General features: G+C 37.6%; 1 protein-coding gene and 2 long non-coding RNA genes across 6 annotated transcripts in view; 1 reads left to right on the top strand and 2 right to left on the bottom strand.

The window, feature by feature from the left end:
- Window positions 1-14,354, top strand: part of tfap2d (transcription factor AP-2 delta (activating enhancer binding protein 2 delta)) — a 32,971-nt gene extending 18,617 nt beyond the window's left edge. For all 4 annotated transcript variants that reach the window (XM_016666340.1, XM_016666369.1, XM_007575915.2 and 1 more), the window contains 6 exons: window positions 1,052-1,112; window positions 7,697-7,862; window positions 10,442-10,560; window positions 10,651-10,792; window positions 11,686-11,799; window positions 13,720-14,354. In XM_016666340.1, coding sequence (XP_016521826.1) covers window positions 1,052-1,112; window positions 7,697-7,862; window positions 10,442-10,560; window positions 10,651-10,792; window positions 11,686-11,799; window positions 13,720-13,936 — 819 coding nt within the window. In that variant the 3' untranslated portion in view covers window positions 13,937-14,354. The remainder of the gene's footprint in view (window positions 1-1,051; window positions 1,113-7,696; window positions 7,863-10,441; window positions 10,561-10,650; window positions 10,793-11,685; window positions 11,800-13,719) is intronic.
- Window positions 7,959-15,496, bottom strand: part of LOC103154716 (uncharacterized) — a 74,249-nt gene continuing 66,711 nt past the window's right edge. Inside the window, exon 3 of the long non-coding RNA XR_477962.2 lies at window positions 7,959-8,209. This is a non-coding gene — a long non-coding RNA (uncharacterized LOC103154716). The remainder of the gene's footprint in view (window positions 8,210-15,496) is intronic.
- Window positions 9,364-14,386, bottom strand: LOC107834757 (uncharacterized). The gene is made up of 3 exons (XR_001660583.1): window positions 14,346-14,386; window positions 9,875-9,877; window positions 9,364-9,500 (listed from the first exon to the last, which is right to left on the bottom strand). It is a non-coding gene; the product is annotated as an uncharacterized LOC107834757 (long non-coding RNA).

The raw sequence follows: 15,496 nt of genomic DNA, 5'->3' as shown, positions 1-15,496 counted from the left end.
TCAATGGACTCTTAATCTTTTCCAGAGCTTTATATTTCTGAAGTTGAATTGATGGAGGACAGGGGCGCCTCCAGAAAGTTTTGGACAGAGGTTGGAGGGGGTTGGGCGTCGTTAAAAATACTAAAATTAAAGATGATAACAGAATGTCTTGAGTTTCATTAGACATTTTGTTCTGACAGAATGTAAACATTTGGGTCTGTTTTTTTTATTTAAACAAGAATATTAATACTACTTTGTGTTTTTTTCTCTCCAAAACAATATTTTCACCTTTATAAAAGTGACTTTTCTTTAAACCAAAAGTGACAATATTTTAGGAAGGTGACAACACTCTATTTGTTTTTATGTTTTCAAAAGTCGCCTGATTTTATAGTTTCAGCAAAATCCTTACTTTTACAATATTTCTCACCTCTTGATTTTTGACTAAAATATGTGATCTTTCAGTTGACACAATGTGGATTAATGTCACATTTTAACTCAGTTTTTTTCTATTCTTTCTGGGATAAAGGGAGATAATGGATGGGTTTTGAGTGAAATAATTGGATAAAATATTCATCTTTATTCCTCTTTGTTGATATTTATAAAAAAAAATATTTTGCACATAAAATTTGTAGGAATTACATTTCCCCCTTTGATGTGATATTGTAAAAGAACAAAAAAAATAGTCATGTCCTGTACTCTAAACTGAAGTGTTCTTGGTTAGGCTAAACCTGGACGAGCAAAAAAGTCACATTTTGGATATTTTTTATCCAAACAAATTAAAAGCAAGGATTTGTAAACTCTTAAATAGTCATTAAAAAGCTCAAATGTGTAAAAAAAATTCACTTCTAGAATCTCTCAATTAATTTTTTGTTTTATTTTCACTTGCAAAGTTGGGAAACTCATCCATTAAAACAAATATTCACATGAAATACTTTCCTCACATGGCGGATTTTCAGTTCACAGCTGAATGTTTTGCGCACCTGCGCGCAAAAACAACAAACATATTACAGGCTTTTGCAGCAGCAGGCGTGTTTTTACAGTCTGCCAAACTAATGAGCGCTTGTCTCTGCAGGGCTCCGTGGAGGCGCAGTGTGGGCTCGTACTGAACGGCCAAGGGGGCGTCATCCGGAGAGGTAAGGACCCCCCGTTTATTTCCTCTCTGTGTTGTTGCACCGGAGGCCGTGGAAAACAGTCACGGCTCGACACAAGACAAGACAGCGAGCAGATAGACAAACAGGCGGAACACTCCTCTCTTGTCTGCTGTCAACATGTTACAGCAGGAACGGCCCCGCTTTTCTCGCCTGTTTAAACACTACACGCACACACACCCGCACTGCTCCCCACTTCCACCGTGAAACGAACTGTCACTCAACACCTACGGGTTTTTTTTTTCGTGCAGACTCACTAAACTCTCCCAGACAATTAAAATGTCAACAAAGTCACGAACTAATGCGTAGTAATAATAATAATAATAATAATAATGCTAAATGACACATCAAAAGGCAATGCTAGGCTACCTGTTTTGTTTACCGTTTATGCTAATCCGAATTAGCATTATTAGCTGCGTTGTTAGCTGTGAGCACAATCAAGGAGTTTTACTTCCGTTGTCACTCAAATTTTACAGACTTTACAGGAAATAAAATACTAATAAATGATCAACATATGATATAATATGTTTGCAGCCGATGTTTTTGTTGTAAGAAAGGATTGTAGAGTAGCTAGCTGACTATGCTAGCTCCTTAAAAGCAAGGAGAATTTTTCAGTCACATTCAATAGAATAAATAAAAGTTGCTTTACAAATGGAATATTTAGTTCCATTTTGTTGAATTTAAAAACAAAAAGTGATTAAACATTGCTAAGATTTCTTACAAATTAGTGTAGTGGGGCTTTAATTTAACATAGAATAACCCAGCTTTGCTGTTATCGATATGTAGATTTTGATCAAATTTGTATTTACACTACTCACTGGAGCTGGAGATGCCTTATTGAGTTAAACAAATAAGCAATAAAAAACTTGTTTGTGCTGCCCCTTATAAAATGGCACCTTGGGCAGTGAGCCATAAAAAAAGTCAGTCAGTTATTATAATAAATAATAAAAATACAATTTCTAATCTGTTCAAGTCTTTTATCTTTAATTTTCAATCACTTTAGTAGCTCACCATTGCAGTAATCTAGCATTTATCAATTAAATTTATTTAAAATTTATACAATTGGGTCTACATTTGATTCCTATTGCTTCCTAAATATACTGTTTACTTTAGATATTATTATTTATCAGACTGGACTGCAGAGCGCAGATTTAGCCTGTGGGTTTGGAGGATGAAGGTGTCTGAATCTACCTGTGCGCGTGTTGTTTGAGCCTGAATAAACACGTAGCAGGCCGTCCTGTTTCCTCACGAGTGGGGCTTAAAACACGCTGCGGATCTTCTTTTTGCTCCATCAAAGCTCGCTTGTGTTTCTTTTCCTGCATGGTGACTGTGTGTAATTTTCCACACAGAGGCAGAAAGGAAGGCTGGTGTCTTTTGGGTTTAATTTTTCATCAGCCCTGCCCTGCCTAGGTGTTGGGGCTTTTCTCTCGGATTGACGCGGGAATCCCTCCGCCATCACTTTCGGTTAATGGTGCGCCGTATTTGGCCCTGAGCTCAGCCGCTGCAACCATCACAACCAATAATCTTTGCTTTACCTCCCGCTCCCGTATCGATAGCTTCTCTCGCCTCGGGCGCACGCTTTGATATGCTAATGCCGAGCGGGGCCCCCGGATTCAGCCGAGATCATATTAATGTTGTTCTTTCTGACTGCGGCTTTGGCGGCATGAATATTCACATAACCTTTTTCAAAAGAAAATCACTCAAGAAATGCGGATCCTACTTAGGAGGAGTCGTCTGTGTTTTTAATCACGCTGCTTTCCCTTTTCCCACTTCTTCAGCCTAACAGCAGCCCGGAAAGATCAAGCTGATCTGTCTGACGCGCGCCCCCGCTACGTTTCCCCGCGCACGCACGCACGCACATCAGCTCTTCTTTTTTTTCCCCCCTTTCTCTTTTTGCAGCTATAAACATTGTTGTTAAAATATGAGGAGAATGGCATTTGGCCCTCGTCTCTTTTTCTTTAATTTTCGTGGCAAACTCGTAAAAGGCGCTTGATTCCGCGTGTGATCCCGCCCGCCGCTCGCGCCGCAGCCCGAGGCTACTCTCCGTTGCTTAAATACCGTTATCGCCTCTGGGCCCGCGCGCTCCACTGACTGCACTACCGGCAATAGCTCTTTTCGATCGCCCTTGGCAACATAAAATACAAACTACTTTGAATCAAAACATTTTTAGGGGAATTAATATGATGTGAACCGCGCGGCTTTCAGAGACGCGCGCCCCCCTGTCAGAGCGCGTGAGCCTGACGGACAGGTGAGCGCGGGTTCGTGTCACATCGTGCCCAGACACGGGGCCGCGCACGCGCCAGCTTAACGAACAGCAGCCTTATCTATCGATTCCTTGAGCCTCCAGTCGTCCATGTTTGACAGGCTGAGTGGAAGTGGATGCTGGTACAAATGGTGCAGCTGGAGTCCAGCCGGCCTTTGTTTCCACAGCAGCGAGGTGTTCCAGGTATGAAAGCTGCAAAGCAGCTGGATGACACCTCTTCTTTATTTATATAACAGTCTTCCTGTAGCCAGAAAATGAAGAAAAGCCACAACATTTCTGCTGACTATGAATAAAAGATTGTCAGTGGAGGAGGAAGAAGAAAAAAAACAGGGTACAGCTTGTTTAGTTTAGTTTATGTTTATTTATTTGTCATCCACAAGAACGGTTTAAAAAGATTTGGCCCCCGGCTAATTAATTTCTATCTGTTCTCCCAAGGCAGGTAAACAAAATGCATATAAGATACAAATAAAAACACGATTAATCGTCTTAATTCAAATTTCCCTTTATTTCATTTGGACGCCAACAGATCTGAGGATAATTTCAACCCACTAACAGCATCAGTGCAGCATTAATAATAATAATAATAATAATAATAATAATAACAATAATAATAATAATATATGATGCCAATTAAAGCTTCAAAAGTATCAAACTTCAGTATCTAATATGTAGAGGATGGTTACTTTTAAGACTTTCGTACGTTTTGTTTTGGTAATTCAAAGTGTGGCGGGTCTGGCTGCTGAGCAGCGTCAGGTCAGATTTACTAGCATGCACATTTCTATAGCTAAGCTAAAAAAAACTCATAACATAAAAGTCAACAAACATAAAAGCTCATATACGTTTATTCAAATTTCCTACTACAATAAATTGCAGCTTAATGCTAATCCTGCAGCTCCAAGAGGAAAGTTTTTACCGAAATGATCTTATCTAGTTCTCTACCTTTAGCCAATACATCTGATTACTTCATTGATGATCAGCTTTATAGTTGATTGCTTTAATCCAGAGAAAAGAGGAATAACTTTGTTTAAGGTTACAACTTTTTTAATGACGATATAAAACTTGGGGTCAAAACAGAAAATCACTTCAGTTTTTAGAAAATATTCAATTTTCCTCTTAAAATTCTCATCTTCTGGAAAATGAGAGGTTATTATTTGAGGCAGGAAGTTTCAGGTGATGTGGGACAGAATCTGAAAAGAAATTTATAACTGATGAATTCATGTAAGATCAGGCTGGATTCAGAAAATAACTAAAAAGTCAACACTTTACTACTAAAGGCAGCGCAAACGTTTTAAGAAGCGAGAGGGAAAAACATTTTATCGAGACTGAAGTGTAAAAAGAGAATATTCTGAAAATGCCTTTTAAATTTATGTATAAAGTTTCATTCCAGGACAAAAAACACACATTAATCACCGTCATGCTTACAATTCACTTACATTTTGTTTTATTTTAACTACAAAAAACAAATTAGTTTTTTGCTTACACTGAATCAACACTTTGTAAAGTTCAAAACTCAGTGCATAAATATCATTAAAATATAAAAACAAACCAAATGTTCAAGTCTACATGATTCAAATCTCTTATTTTTTAAGGTTTTTCCTGTTTTATGTCGTCTTCGTCTCGAATTCAACATATTTTATCTGATTGCTTTGCAGTGAAATTAGATGTAGAAAACAAGGAGATTGAGACGTTTGCAGTTGTTAAAAATATTATATATCAAACATGAGTCAAAAGTAAATTTATTTGGTAATTTAGTGCTTTGAAATTGTGCCTCATTGGTCGAGTTCCCAACTCGCCCGTCTTCCTACATTTAGACAAACTATATAAATTATTCTTCATAAACAAAATAAACATTTCTCTACAATCACATATTGCTACAGATGTTCAGCAGGAGTTGCACTGCCTCATTTGTTAGCTTTTAAGTTACAATTAGATTAGTGCAAAATAATTAAAATTTAAATAAAATGTGCATGGAAAGTTTTTACTTTGTTTTTTATTTGTGTTTTTGTGTCATGAATGCAAGTTTGCATTGATGCCAAGGAGCTGAGCTTATTTTAAAAGCAAGAAGTAATTCAGATGATTTAATTCTGTTCTGAAGTTGACAAAGTTACTTGATTTTGGTATAAACACATAATACCGGCCCTTTAACGAGAAAAACCCTGATTTTGTAAAGCTTGTGGATCTGCTTCATTATTATATTTCATATTAGGATAAATATTTTCCTTTTAAAACTGCATTAGATTTACCTAAAAGACACAAAAGTATCTAAAATCTGGTTTTCCAAGCAACAGTAGATGTACTGATGCTTCCACAGTGAGTTGTCATGAAATAAAAACCTTGTTGGTGGTCAAATTACCTCCAGAAAGGATCGTCCGATCTTCGCCTGCAGTGCCGCTCTATCAGCCTAAAAGGCGTCTTTTTATTTCACTTCATCACTTCCAACGCGGCTAATAACAAAGCGACACACCCTGCTGTTAGATCTGATAACGAGGCGGATAAATAATAGAACATAGCCCACAGAGGATCGACAGAAACCTTGCATTTCAGCCACTTAGGCTGTTCGCTCCAGTGAAAGCCTAATAATGAAAACACACACCCAGAGAAGTCAATACATATTTTACATCTGTACATAAATGCATCTCGGTCAGGACCTGCTGATGCAGGTGTGATTAATAATGCGAAGCCGCTTTCTGCATCTTGAAGGCTTCGCTTTTGTTTTTCTCCTCCTGGAAGAAAAACTCTTACATAAACTTTAATTCTGAGCCGAACCTGGAACACGAATACATGCAGATGATGTTATATTTAAATGTCTGCTTGAGGTTTGCCTTCCTTTCTGTGAGGATTTTCCTGAGATGATTGGTCAGAAATGATCTGATAGATAAAAGTTTTGCTTCAGCGCTTTAGAAATGAGTTTGTTTTTTTTTACGATTTAAATTTTCGGGGAACAATGGGTTCAGGCTGGAAAGAGTCGATTTGAAACATGCAGACCTGACTGGATGTTCTGGCTTTAGGGTTAATGTTGAAATGCAAAAGTTTTCTTCTCACACGCCAACTTTCCACTCGTCTGACTCTTTATAAATCATTAGAAATGAAACCTGAGCGAGAAACGAGATAAAAGATTTTCTCATCGATCCTGTCACATCTGCACATTTCTTTTCTTTGCTTTGCCTTCAGGATTAAACCAGATTTCACACAGATGAACATGAGGATCATCTCAACGAAACAACAAATCTACACGTTTCTTTTAAACAAATATACATTTACCCTCAAACAAGCCTCTTGCTAAGTATTCTTCTTTATTTTAAAGGAATAATATGTCAGTTTATGACCAGAAATGAGTTTCCTGAATGCAAACGGAGCAGAAGGAACATCCAGATTTCTTTTAATATTAAAATGTCCTTGTGGGCTCCCGTAGCTCTTCAGATCCTTTAAAACACACCAGATATATTAGGTACATTTTATTCTGTCCCTGGGAAAACAAAGCAGGCTGATGAGGTTGTGTTAAAGCTGCAGGGGTTTAATACTTTCATAAGTTGCTCCATTAATAATAATCAAACATGAAAATATTTTCTGCTGCTGTAATTATTTAGGACTGGAAGTGAGTAACAGGAAGAAACACATAAATACGTCTCAAATTGATAAAACACAAAATATTACTCATATATTCATAAATAAGTTGCACAGTTTAACAGATTTACTGGCCTTAATTCTGCTTTTGAATTACATATTTCACTTTTTTGGACAAAATTCAAACATCTCAGCAATTAAAAACTATCAGTTAAGTTAACATGTTGATAAACATTGAAATGTCAAAGACTATAATCTGTCCTAATCGGTTAGTATTAGGGCCATACTATGAAGAAAATGAAGTAATATGAGAATAAAATCTAAATAATACAAGATTAAAATCATATAATAAGACAAAAGTCAAAATATTAAGAGAATAAAGTTGAAATAATGAAAATAAAGTCATATTATGAGAATAATGTGAAAATATTCAGAGAAAAAGGTTGTAGTATGAAAAATAAAGCAATATATTACAAGAATAAAGTTGAAAAAAATGAAAATAAAATCATAATATTACAAGACTAATGTGAAAATATTGAGAATAAAGTCGAAATAATACAAGAATAAAGTCAGAAACTTATGACTTTATTCTCATAATTTTATATATGAGGTAGCTCTCCCTGATAAGAGCTATCAGGGAGAGCTCTTATCTGGCTCTCCCTGATAATCCTGCACTAATCACATTTATTCCCAAACGTTGCCGTTTTTGCCCCTCTGACCTCTGACCTCTGCATGTTTGCAGGCGGGACGTGCGTGGTGAATCCCACAGACCTGTTCTGCTCCGTACCGGGTCGCCTGTCGCTGCTCAGCTCCACCTCCAAGTACAAGGTCACCATCGCTGAGGTGAAGAGACGACTTTCCCCGCCAGAGTGCCTCAACGCCTCCCTGCTGGGCGGCATCCTGCGCAGGTCGGTGCAAAAACACAACCTGAATGCGCAAAATGTCTTAATTTAACCGTTTAAATCCTCCCACATCGCGCAGCAGTGGACGAGCGAGGACATTTCTTTTTGGTGGAGAGGGATTTTTGGGTAGCAGAAGCTCTTGATTTTCAGGCCTAAATCTGGCTGCTGAGCTTCGGAGAGTCTTTGTAGCCCTCAGATAAAACGGAGGATATATTTCTGCGCCCACAAGAAGGCCGGGGCTGCACGCGCCGCCATGCCCAGGGAGCCAGAGGGAGGCGAGACCAGGCCAAAGCACGCCAGGATCACAGGCAGCAGAGGAAGGCAGGAGTTGCCAGCGCTGTATTATTGATGAGCTGGAGAGAAAAGGAGAAGAGAGGAGGGAGAGAATATGGCTACCAGACGAGGCATCAACAAAGGCAGAGGGAAAAAACACCAGCACAAACCGAGAGGCTCGTCTTTATGTGGATTAATATTGATTATGCTCCAAATATTGGTGCTACGTGTTAACTGTGCAGGAGTGGAGGAACTCCTCCAATCCAACCGTCACAACTCACTAGTTTAAGGTTTTATTAATGCCAAAAAGCTCAACTAATAATCCATCAATTATTCTGACGATTAATCAGCTAACTGGATAGAAACATTCTGCAGATTTTCTTTTTTATATATATATGCAGCTCTGGAAAAATTAAGAGACCCCTTCAGATGATCAGTGAAATCTAGAATAAATATACAAATATATATGAGAGATACCATAAAACAAACTAAATTTGGATAATTTGTACTAAAATATCTGCATTTTTCTGTCTAAATATATATTTATACAGCTCTAGGAAAAATTAAGAGACAACTTAAAATGATCAGATTCTCTGATTTTACTCTTTATAGGTTTATGTTTGAGTAAAATAAACATTGTTCTTTTATTCCATGAGCTTCTGACAGCATGTCTCTGAAATTACAAGCAAAGATTTTTATTAGCAGAAAATGAGAAATGGTCAACATATGAAAAAAGATGCAAAGAAATCAAGTTTATATTACTTTAGAAGCAACAAAACTAATGATTTAACTCAGAAATCAGTATTTGGAGGAAAAACCTGAAGGTTTTTAATGCGGCTCTTAGTTTTGTTCCAGTCCTGTTTGTAAGAAATACATTAAAAGATGAAGATAAACAAAAACATTTAAGATAAAATGTCTTTAGGCGACGCTTGATTATTTGTAGCAAAGTTTGCATCTGCAGCTAAAAAACTCTTCAAACATGTGAAAGTTCAGCCTTTTCTGCTGGATTTATCAATAAATTGACTAATTTTGGATTAACTGAATAATAAACGGACAACAAAAGGTGCTTAATAAGAGATTTTTATTATTTTATTTATTTTTAGCTTTATTTGAGGAGTTTTGCACAGAACGCACTGCAAAAACAAAAAATCTTACCAAGTAATTTTGGTCTAGTTTCTAGCGCAGATATCTTGTTTTAAGTAAATAATCCCTTATATTGATTAAAAACCTCTAGTTCTATTGGCAGATTATTGAGCTTATATCATTTATGATCTTATAAGTTAAATTATCTGCCAGTGGAACCAGAACTTTTTCATCAATATTAAGGAATTATTTACTTAAAACAAGCTCCCACATCCTGCTAAAAAGTTACTTTTGAGTTAATTTGTCTTATTTCAAGTGTAACAAGATATTTGCATTAGAAACTCGACCAGAAATACTTGGTAAGATTTACAGACAAATGTTTTTCTAATATAATGCAAAATGTACAGTGTGTATATTTTGTGTAGTTTTGGTTTAATTACTGCTCTGATTATGTTGTTTCTTCAGAAAACAGCCTGTTTTTGAGCTCTACACCCACACAGTTAACGATTAATTGATTACTGAGTAAGGTGATGATTATTTCAATAATCGATTAATCAGATTAATCGTTTCAGCCCTATTTCTCAAAGAATAAGCGGTTAAATCTCAAAATTTGTTTCACAGAATCTCGGTGCAGTGCAGAATTGACCGTTTGATGTCTAAACAGTCTGAATATTTAAGATTTTGATCAAGACAAAAGCAAATAGCTCTGAAAAAAAAAATCATAAAAAAGTTACTTATAAATCCTTTAATTTTGATGAAGGTGTAAAAAGTAAATCAGAAAATAGCTTCAGCATCGTCGGAGGTTATAATACTTCAGAGAGCAGATCAGGAAGCTTTTTTGAATAAAAACTGATTATCTGCTGATGTATTTTATATTTTTTGGCGCCCCTTAGGTCATGCCGCCCTCTGCAGAGAGCCACTTTGGTTTTATCAAAAAAGGTCACTAAATGTAAAATTTCTTTACTCATTGAGTTTCACATTCCTAAATACATCTGAAAAACGATATGCGAGGGAAATGTGCTGCTACAACTTTCACACTAAAACTGAATAATTGTTGCCTTCAGGATAACGAAGCGCAAAGCAAAACCTCGTTTTATGCAATGAATTAAATGTTTTCATCCTCACTTTGCCTTTGTCAAGTTAAGTCAGTTCCATCACTGAAGCTCTTTAAAACATCACCCAAAATATCATCTCCTTCTGCAGCTAAACGTACGACTTTGTTTTGGCAGAGCAAAGTCCAAGAACGGCGGCCGGTGTCTTCGTGAGAAACTCGACCGTTTGGGCCTCAACCTGCCGGCAGGACGGAGGAAAGCTGCCAACGTCACGCTGCTCACCTCCCTGGTGGAAGGTGCGTCACGCCGCTCGTCACGTTTTTAATATTTAATCCGCTCTACTCCTCGCCTCCCTGCTCATTCCTGGTGCTTTTTGTTGGCTGCAGGTGAGGCGCTCCACCTGGCGAGGGACTTCGGCTACACCTGTGAGACCGAGTTTCCCAGCAAGGCGGTGGGAGAACATTTGGCGAGGCAGCACAGTGAGCCGAAAGAGACCAACGCACGCAAGAAGATGGTTCTGGCAACAAAGTGAGGAGGAGACAGGAACACGCTGCAAACAAAAACAAAATATTGCCAAGTAATAATCCGAGTAAAATAAGACAAAACTAATTTACAGCTGACTTTCTGCGGGATCAGAGCTTCTTTTAAGTCAATAATATTGATTTGTTTCACTTGTAACGAGACACTTTTCCCTAAAGTGAAACAATCTGCCAGTTTTTCATTAATATTAAGGAATAAAACGAGCTCCGGCTTCTGCTCCTGTAACTCAGTTTGTTCTTATTTAAAGTGAACTAAGATATTTGCTGCAGAAATACTTGGTAAGATTTTGTGTTTTTGCAGTGCACATATAAAACACAATCATAAATAGTCTTATCTCACGTGTTTCTGGATTTCCATGTCAGATGCATCTTTGATAAGTTTTCTTGGTGCTTAAAGTTTTTTAGTAATCAATAAGCACATTTTTCGCCTCATATCATTTATCGTAATAAATTTCTCAATAATTTTGATTTATCACCATCACGAAAAATTCCAGCTGATGAAACTTAAAGACCTGCAAACTGTCTGGATTGTTAGTTTTGCTGTTTTCTGCATTGTTAAATGCATTTGCAGTTTAATTTCTCTTCTTCGTGTGACTGGTGTTTGCTGTGACAGTCGCACCAATAGTTACCTAAAAGAGAGTTCAGTATATTTTATCGTCACTTTTATGATAAAGCTTTAAATCCAAATCGCCCACTCCGGTGCAAACCTCCTCTTTGAAGTGAATTTTAAAACCTGACCACGTCCTTCTCTACATTAGCAGTTTTTATTTTATTTTTTCTGATTTAAAGTGATGAAGATGGATGGGTTTGTGGGGAGAAGTGTGGGTTTGTGGTTGGGGACAGATGGTCAACCCTTCCTCTCTCCCTCCTTCTGCCTGTCAGGCAAATCTGTAAGGAGTTCCAGGACCTGCTGAGCCAGGACCGCTCTCCTCTGGGCTCCTCCAGGCCGACCCCCATCCTGGACCTGGACATCCAGAGACACCTCACACACTTCAGGTAGCATTTACACAAATTAGCACATCAGGAGAGAGAGAGAGACGCTCTATTTGTGTCACTCGTGGTTTTAAAAACTACTGCGAGAAGCTCTGCGCGTTGAGCCAGTGACCTCTTTGCTACTTTCCAAACGACGCAGCTGTGCTTTTGGAGATTTGGCACAAACAGCGAGAGGAGAGGAGCCTCATTACGGGAAATGTCACATTTGAGAAAAGTTACCAAACTGATAGAGAGGGTTGAGATATTCACTGAAGAACTCCAAGCTTGACGTCAGGAGAGTCGAACTCATGTTTGCTTTGGGCCAAATCCAGACCATGAACCCTCTTAAAGGGCCGGTTGTGTATTGATAAAAACCTGATCACTTACTGTTAAAATATCAATGAATTATTAAAATTAAATATTATTGAACATCTTTCCAGTCCCTCCAGGTTTTCGTGATTCTTTTTGTGATTTTTTCCAATAAAAATCAAAGTGTTTGTGGTTCTAATTTGGAGATATTTGCTCTTATTTATGACTTTTTATTCCTCGCTGTGTAGATCCTGGACTATAATCTGACATCAGTTAAAGCTGAGGCAGCTGTTTAGTACAAGAAAGAAAGTTTTTGACAATTTTTGAGAAAAATTTGCAATAAACTCCCAATTATGTATCAGCGCAAAAAAGTGCAGGAATTTGTTGATTTTGTGTGAATTTCCACAATAATTCTTAAGAAACTGGAGGGACTGATTGATATAATTTGGCAGTAAACAGATAAAAACTGCATTGATTTGATTGATATGATATTTAAGCACATTTAGTGTTTAGCCTAGAATCTGTAGGGCCACATTAAAAGCTACGGCGGGCCAGACTTGGCCCACAAGCCTCGAGTTTGACACATTTGCTTTAAGTGATTAATATGAAAGATGAGTATTTTGTTTTTGTGACTCTGCAGTGACTTTTATTCAGCATTATTTGAAATTTATCGAAGGAACATAAATTAGATGGATTTTAAGCTAATTTGACCTCATCTTCCCTGAATGCATTAAATTTTGCTGCCTGATTATTTCTGCAAATGAAGAACCACCCAGCTGTTTTTGGTGTCTGGAAAGTGAGCAGATTAAAAACCTCCTGATAATCTGATCTCCAGCATGTTTGGTCAGCTGGTTTTACTGCTGTACAATGGCTGCTGGAGAAGATATGTGTTTTGTTGTTGACTTACCATCCAGAACCCACTTCCTACATTCCTGTTGGTTGTGCAGAAGGCTCCACTTTTGCTTTTCAAAGATATACAGCTGTGTAATTGCGCATCTGTTTGCAGCCATTTTTTCAGGTGGTAGTGTTGACTTTGGGGGCGTGGCCAGCAGCAACCTATTTGGATTTAAAGTGACAAGACGTCCCAAAACATTCTGAAAGGAAGAACCTAGCAGATTAAAATCTCATTATCTAAGGATGATTTTGTGCAGAAATGTAAAAACATGTTTTGTATGCCCCATAGTCCTCACTTGTTCTGATGACTTTGTGAAGAAATCGCATTTCTGAGCTAAATATTTTAGCCACCTAACGAAAAAGTGCAAAGTGATAATGGGGAAGGAAGGAATAGAGATGTGTAGGTCTAGAAAATTAATTAAAGTCTTATAAACCAACTATTATTGAATATACTTTGGTGACAATCAAAGCTTTTGGTGTCTAAAAAGAAGCCAGTATAAGAAAATTGACTAATTTACCAAAACCTAGAACTGTTCAAATGGAAGAAGCCAGTAAAGCCTCCCTCATGAAGCCTAATTTAAACATTCAGTGGACATTAAAACCCTGAAGAAGCAGCAGCAGCAGCTTTCACTGCAGTTTTGAGAGAATCTGCCATGATTTAAGAGTCCTAAATAACCCCAAACTCTCCTCTGGCTTGTCTGGACTCGGTTGATCTCACGTTTCTCCGTCTCCTCCCTGCAGCCTGATCACTCACGGTTTCGGCACGCCAGCGGTCTGCGCGGCGCTCAGCACCTTCCAGACGGTCCTCAGCGAGATGCTCAACTACCTGGACAAAAACTCGAGCGGCAAAACGAGCGGGCCAAACGAGCAACAGATCAACAGCAGCTCGGAAAAGACGCAGCTCCGGAAAACAGCCGAATCCCAGAACAAAGACGGGAAGTCAGAAAAGACTGAGTAGCATCTCTTACCCCTGACACTCACACACCTGGTTGCCGTGCCTTGGAGCGCTGAATCTTAGGAGTGTATCTGTGTATGCGTGTGTGTGTGTGTGTGTGTGTGTGCGTGTGTGTGTGTGTGACTCCCACACATCTTTTTTGAATAACTTCTGAAGGAAATATTTATTCCTATTTATTTATCTTAAGTGGAAGTCTAACACTAATTTAAGTTTCCCGAACACAGAAAGTGAGAAATACAAAACATTACAAAGTATTTTTGGTCTAGTTTCTGGTGTAAATAACTAAATACATTTGAAATAAGACAAAACTAACTTAAAAGTAACTTTTCAGTTCTTATAAATTATAGAAAATGTATTGAGTGAAACTGATTCTTGATTTAAAACGAGCTCCTATGTCTTATTGGAAAGTTACTTATTTTGTTTTATTTCAAGTGCACTAAGATATTTGCACTAGGAACTCGACCAAATATATTTGGTGATATTTTGGATTTTACAGTGAACATTTAATTCTTTATTTATTTATTCTGAAAAAGTTTTATTTTTCCAGGTCAGGGTGTGAAGCTCTACAAATCAATGCATTTGTTCTGCAAAACTGCAAAAACTCAAAATGTTTTCCTGCTCTGATAATTGATCTGTTCAGATCGCTTGAGGAGTAATTGATTACAAATGTTTACATTTTGTTTCTCTGCGTTTTTAGCAGATCAGGTCTGGATGCAGAACTCTCCTGACCTCACAGCTCTTGAACCTGTCAGGGTTTTTATGTCAGAATCGTCTTGCAAACGTTTTTACACCGCTTGAACTTTTTCACTTTTTTTGTCTTGTTGCAACCACAAGCAGAAACATTTCATTTGGATTTCATGTGAAAGACAAAGTTAAGCATAGTTGCAAAAAGAAAAAAGAAAGCAGACATATATTTTAGTTTTTTTATTATATCCTGTAAACAGATTCCCCCAAATTATTTCCACGATAATTCTCAAGAAACTGGAGGGACTGATTGATATAATTTGGCAGTAAGCAGATAAAAACCCATTGATTTGATTGATAACATGGCATTTAATCATTTAATGTAGAATCTAGAGGGCCACATAAAAAGCTACGGCAGGCCAGATGTGACACATGTGACAATGCAGTGAACATCTTTTCAGATAATTATGAGAAAACGGAAACTGTGTGTCATGACTGCAAAGGGCATTAATCCAAGAAAATATAACAGTCAAAAGGTCACAGCAAACGTAAAAAAAATAATTTTCTTGACAATTTGCATGAGTTTGCGTTGCACCTCATTCTGAACACCATGGTGGTGGCAGTGTTATGCTGTGGGAAGCACAGGAAATAAAAACCAGTCAGAGCTAAATATGCAAAGCTGGTAGAAACTCAACACCAAAGATTCGCTGCTGCTGCTGCAAAAACAAAAAATCTACTTTAGTTTCCAGTGCAAATATCTTAGTACACTTGAAATAAAACAAAACTTACAGGAAACTTCAGTGGGATAAAGGAGTTTGTTTTAAGTCAATAACATCTGATGTAGGAAATAATCTGAAATAATCTGCTCCACTTGCAGAT

Source organism: Poecilia formosa, unplaced genomic scaffold (genome assembly GCF_000485575.1).
Source record: "Poecilia formosa unplaced genomic scaffold, Poecilia_formosa-5.1.2 Scaffold1, whole genome shotgun sequence".
Lineage (NCBI taxonomy): Eukaryota > Metazoa > Chordata > Actinopteri > Cyprinodontiformes > Poeciliidae > Poecilia > Poecilia formosa.
Note: the sequence above shows the minus strand (reverse complement) of the source record. Positions and strands in the feature narration are given on the sequence as shown.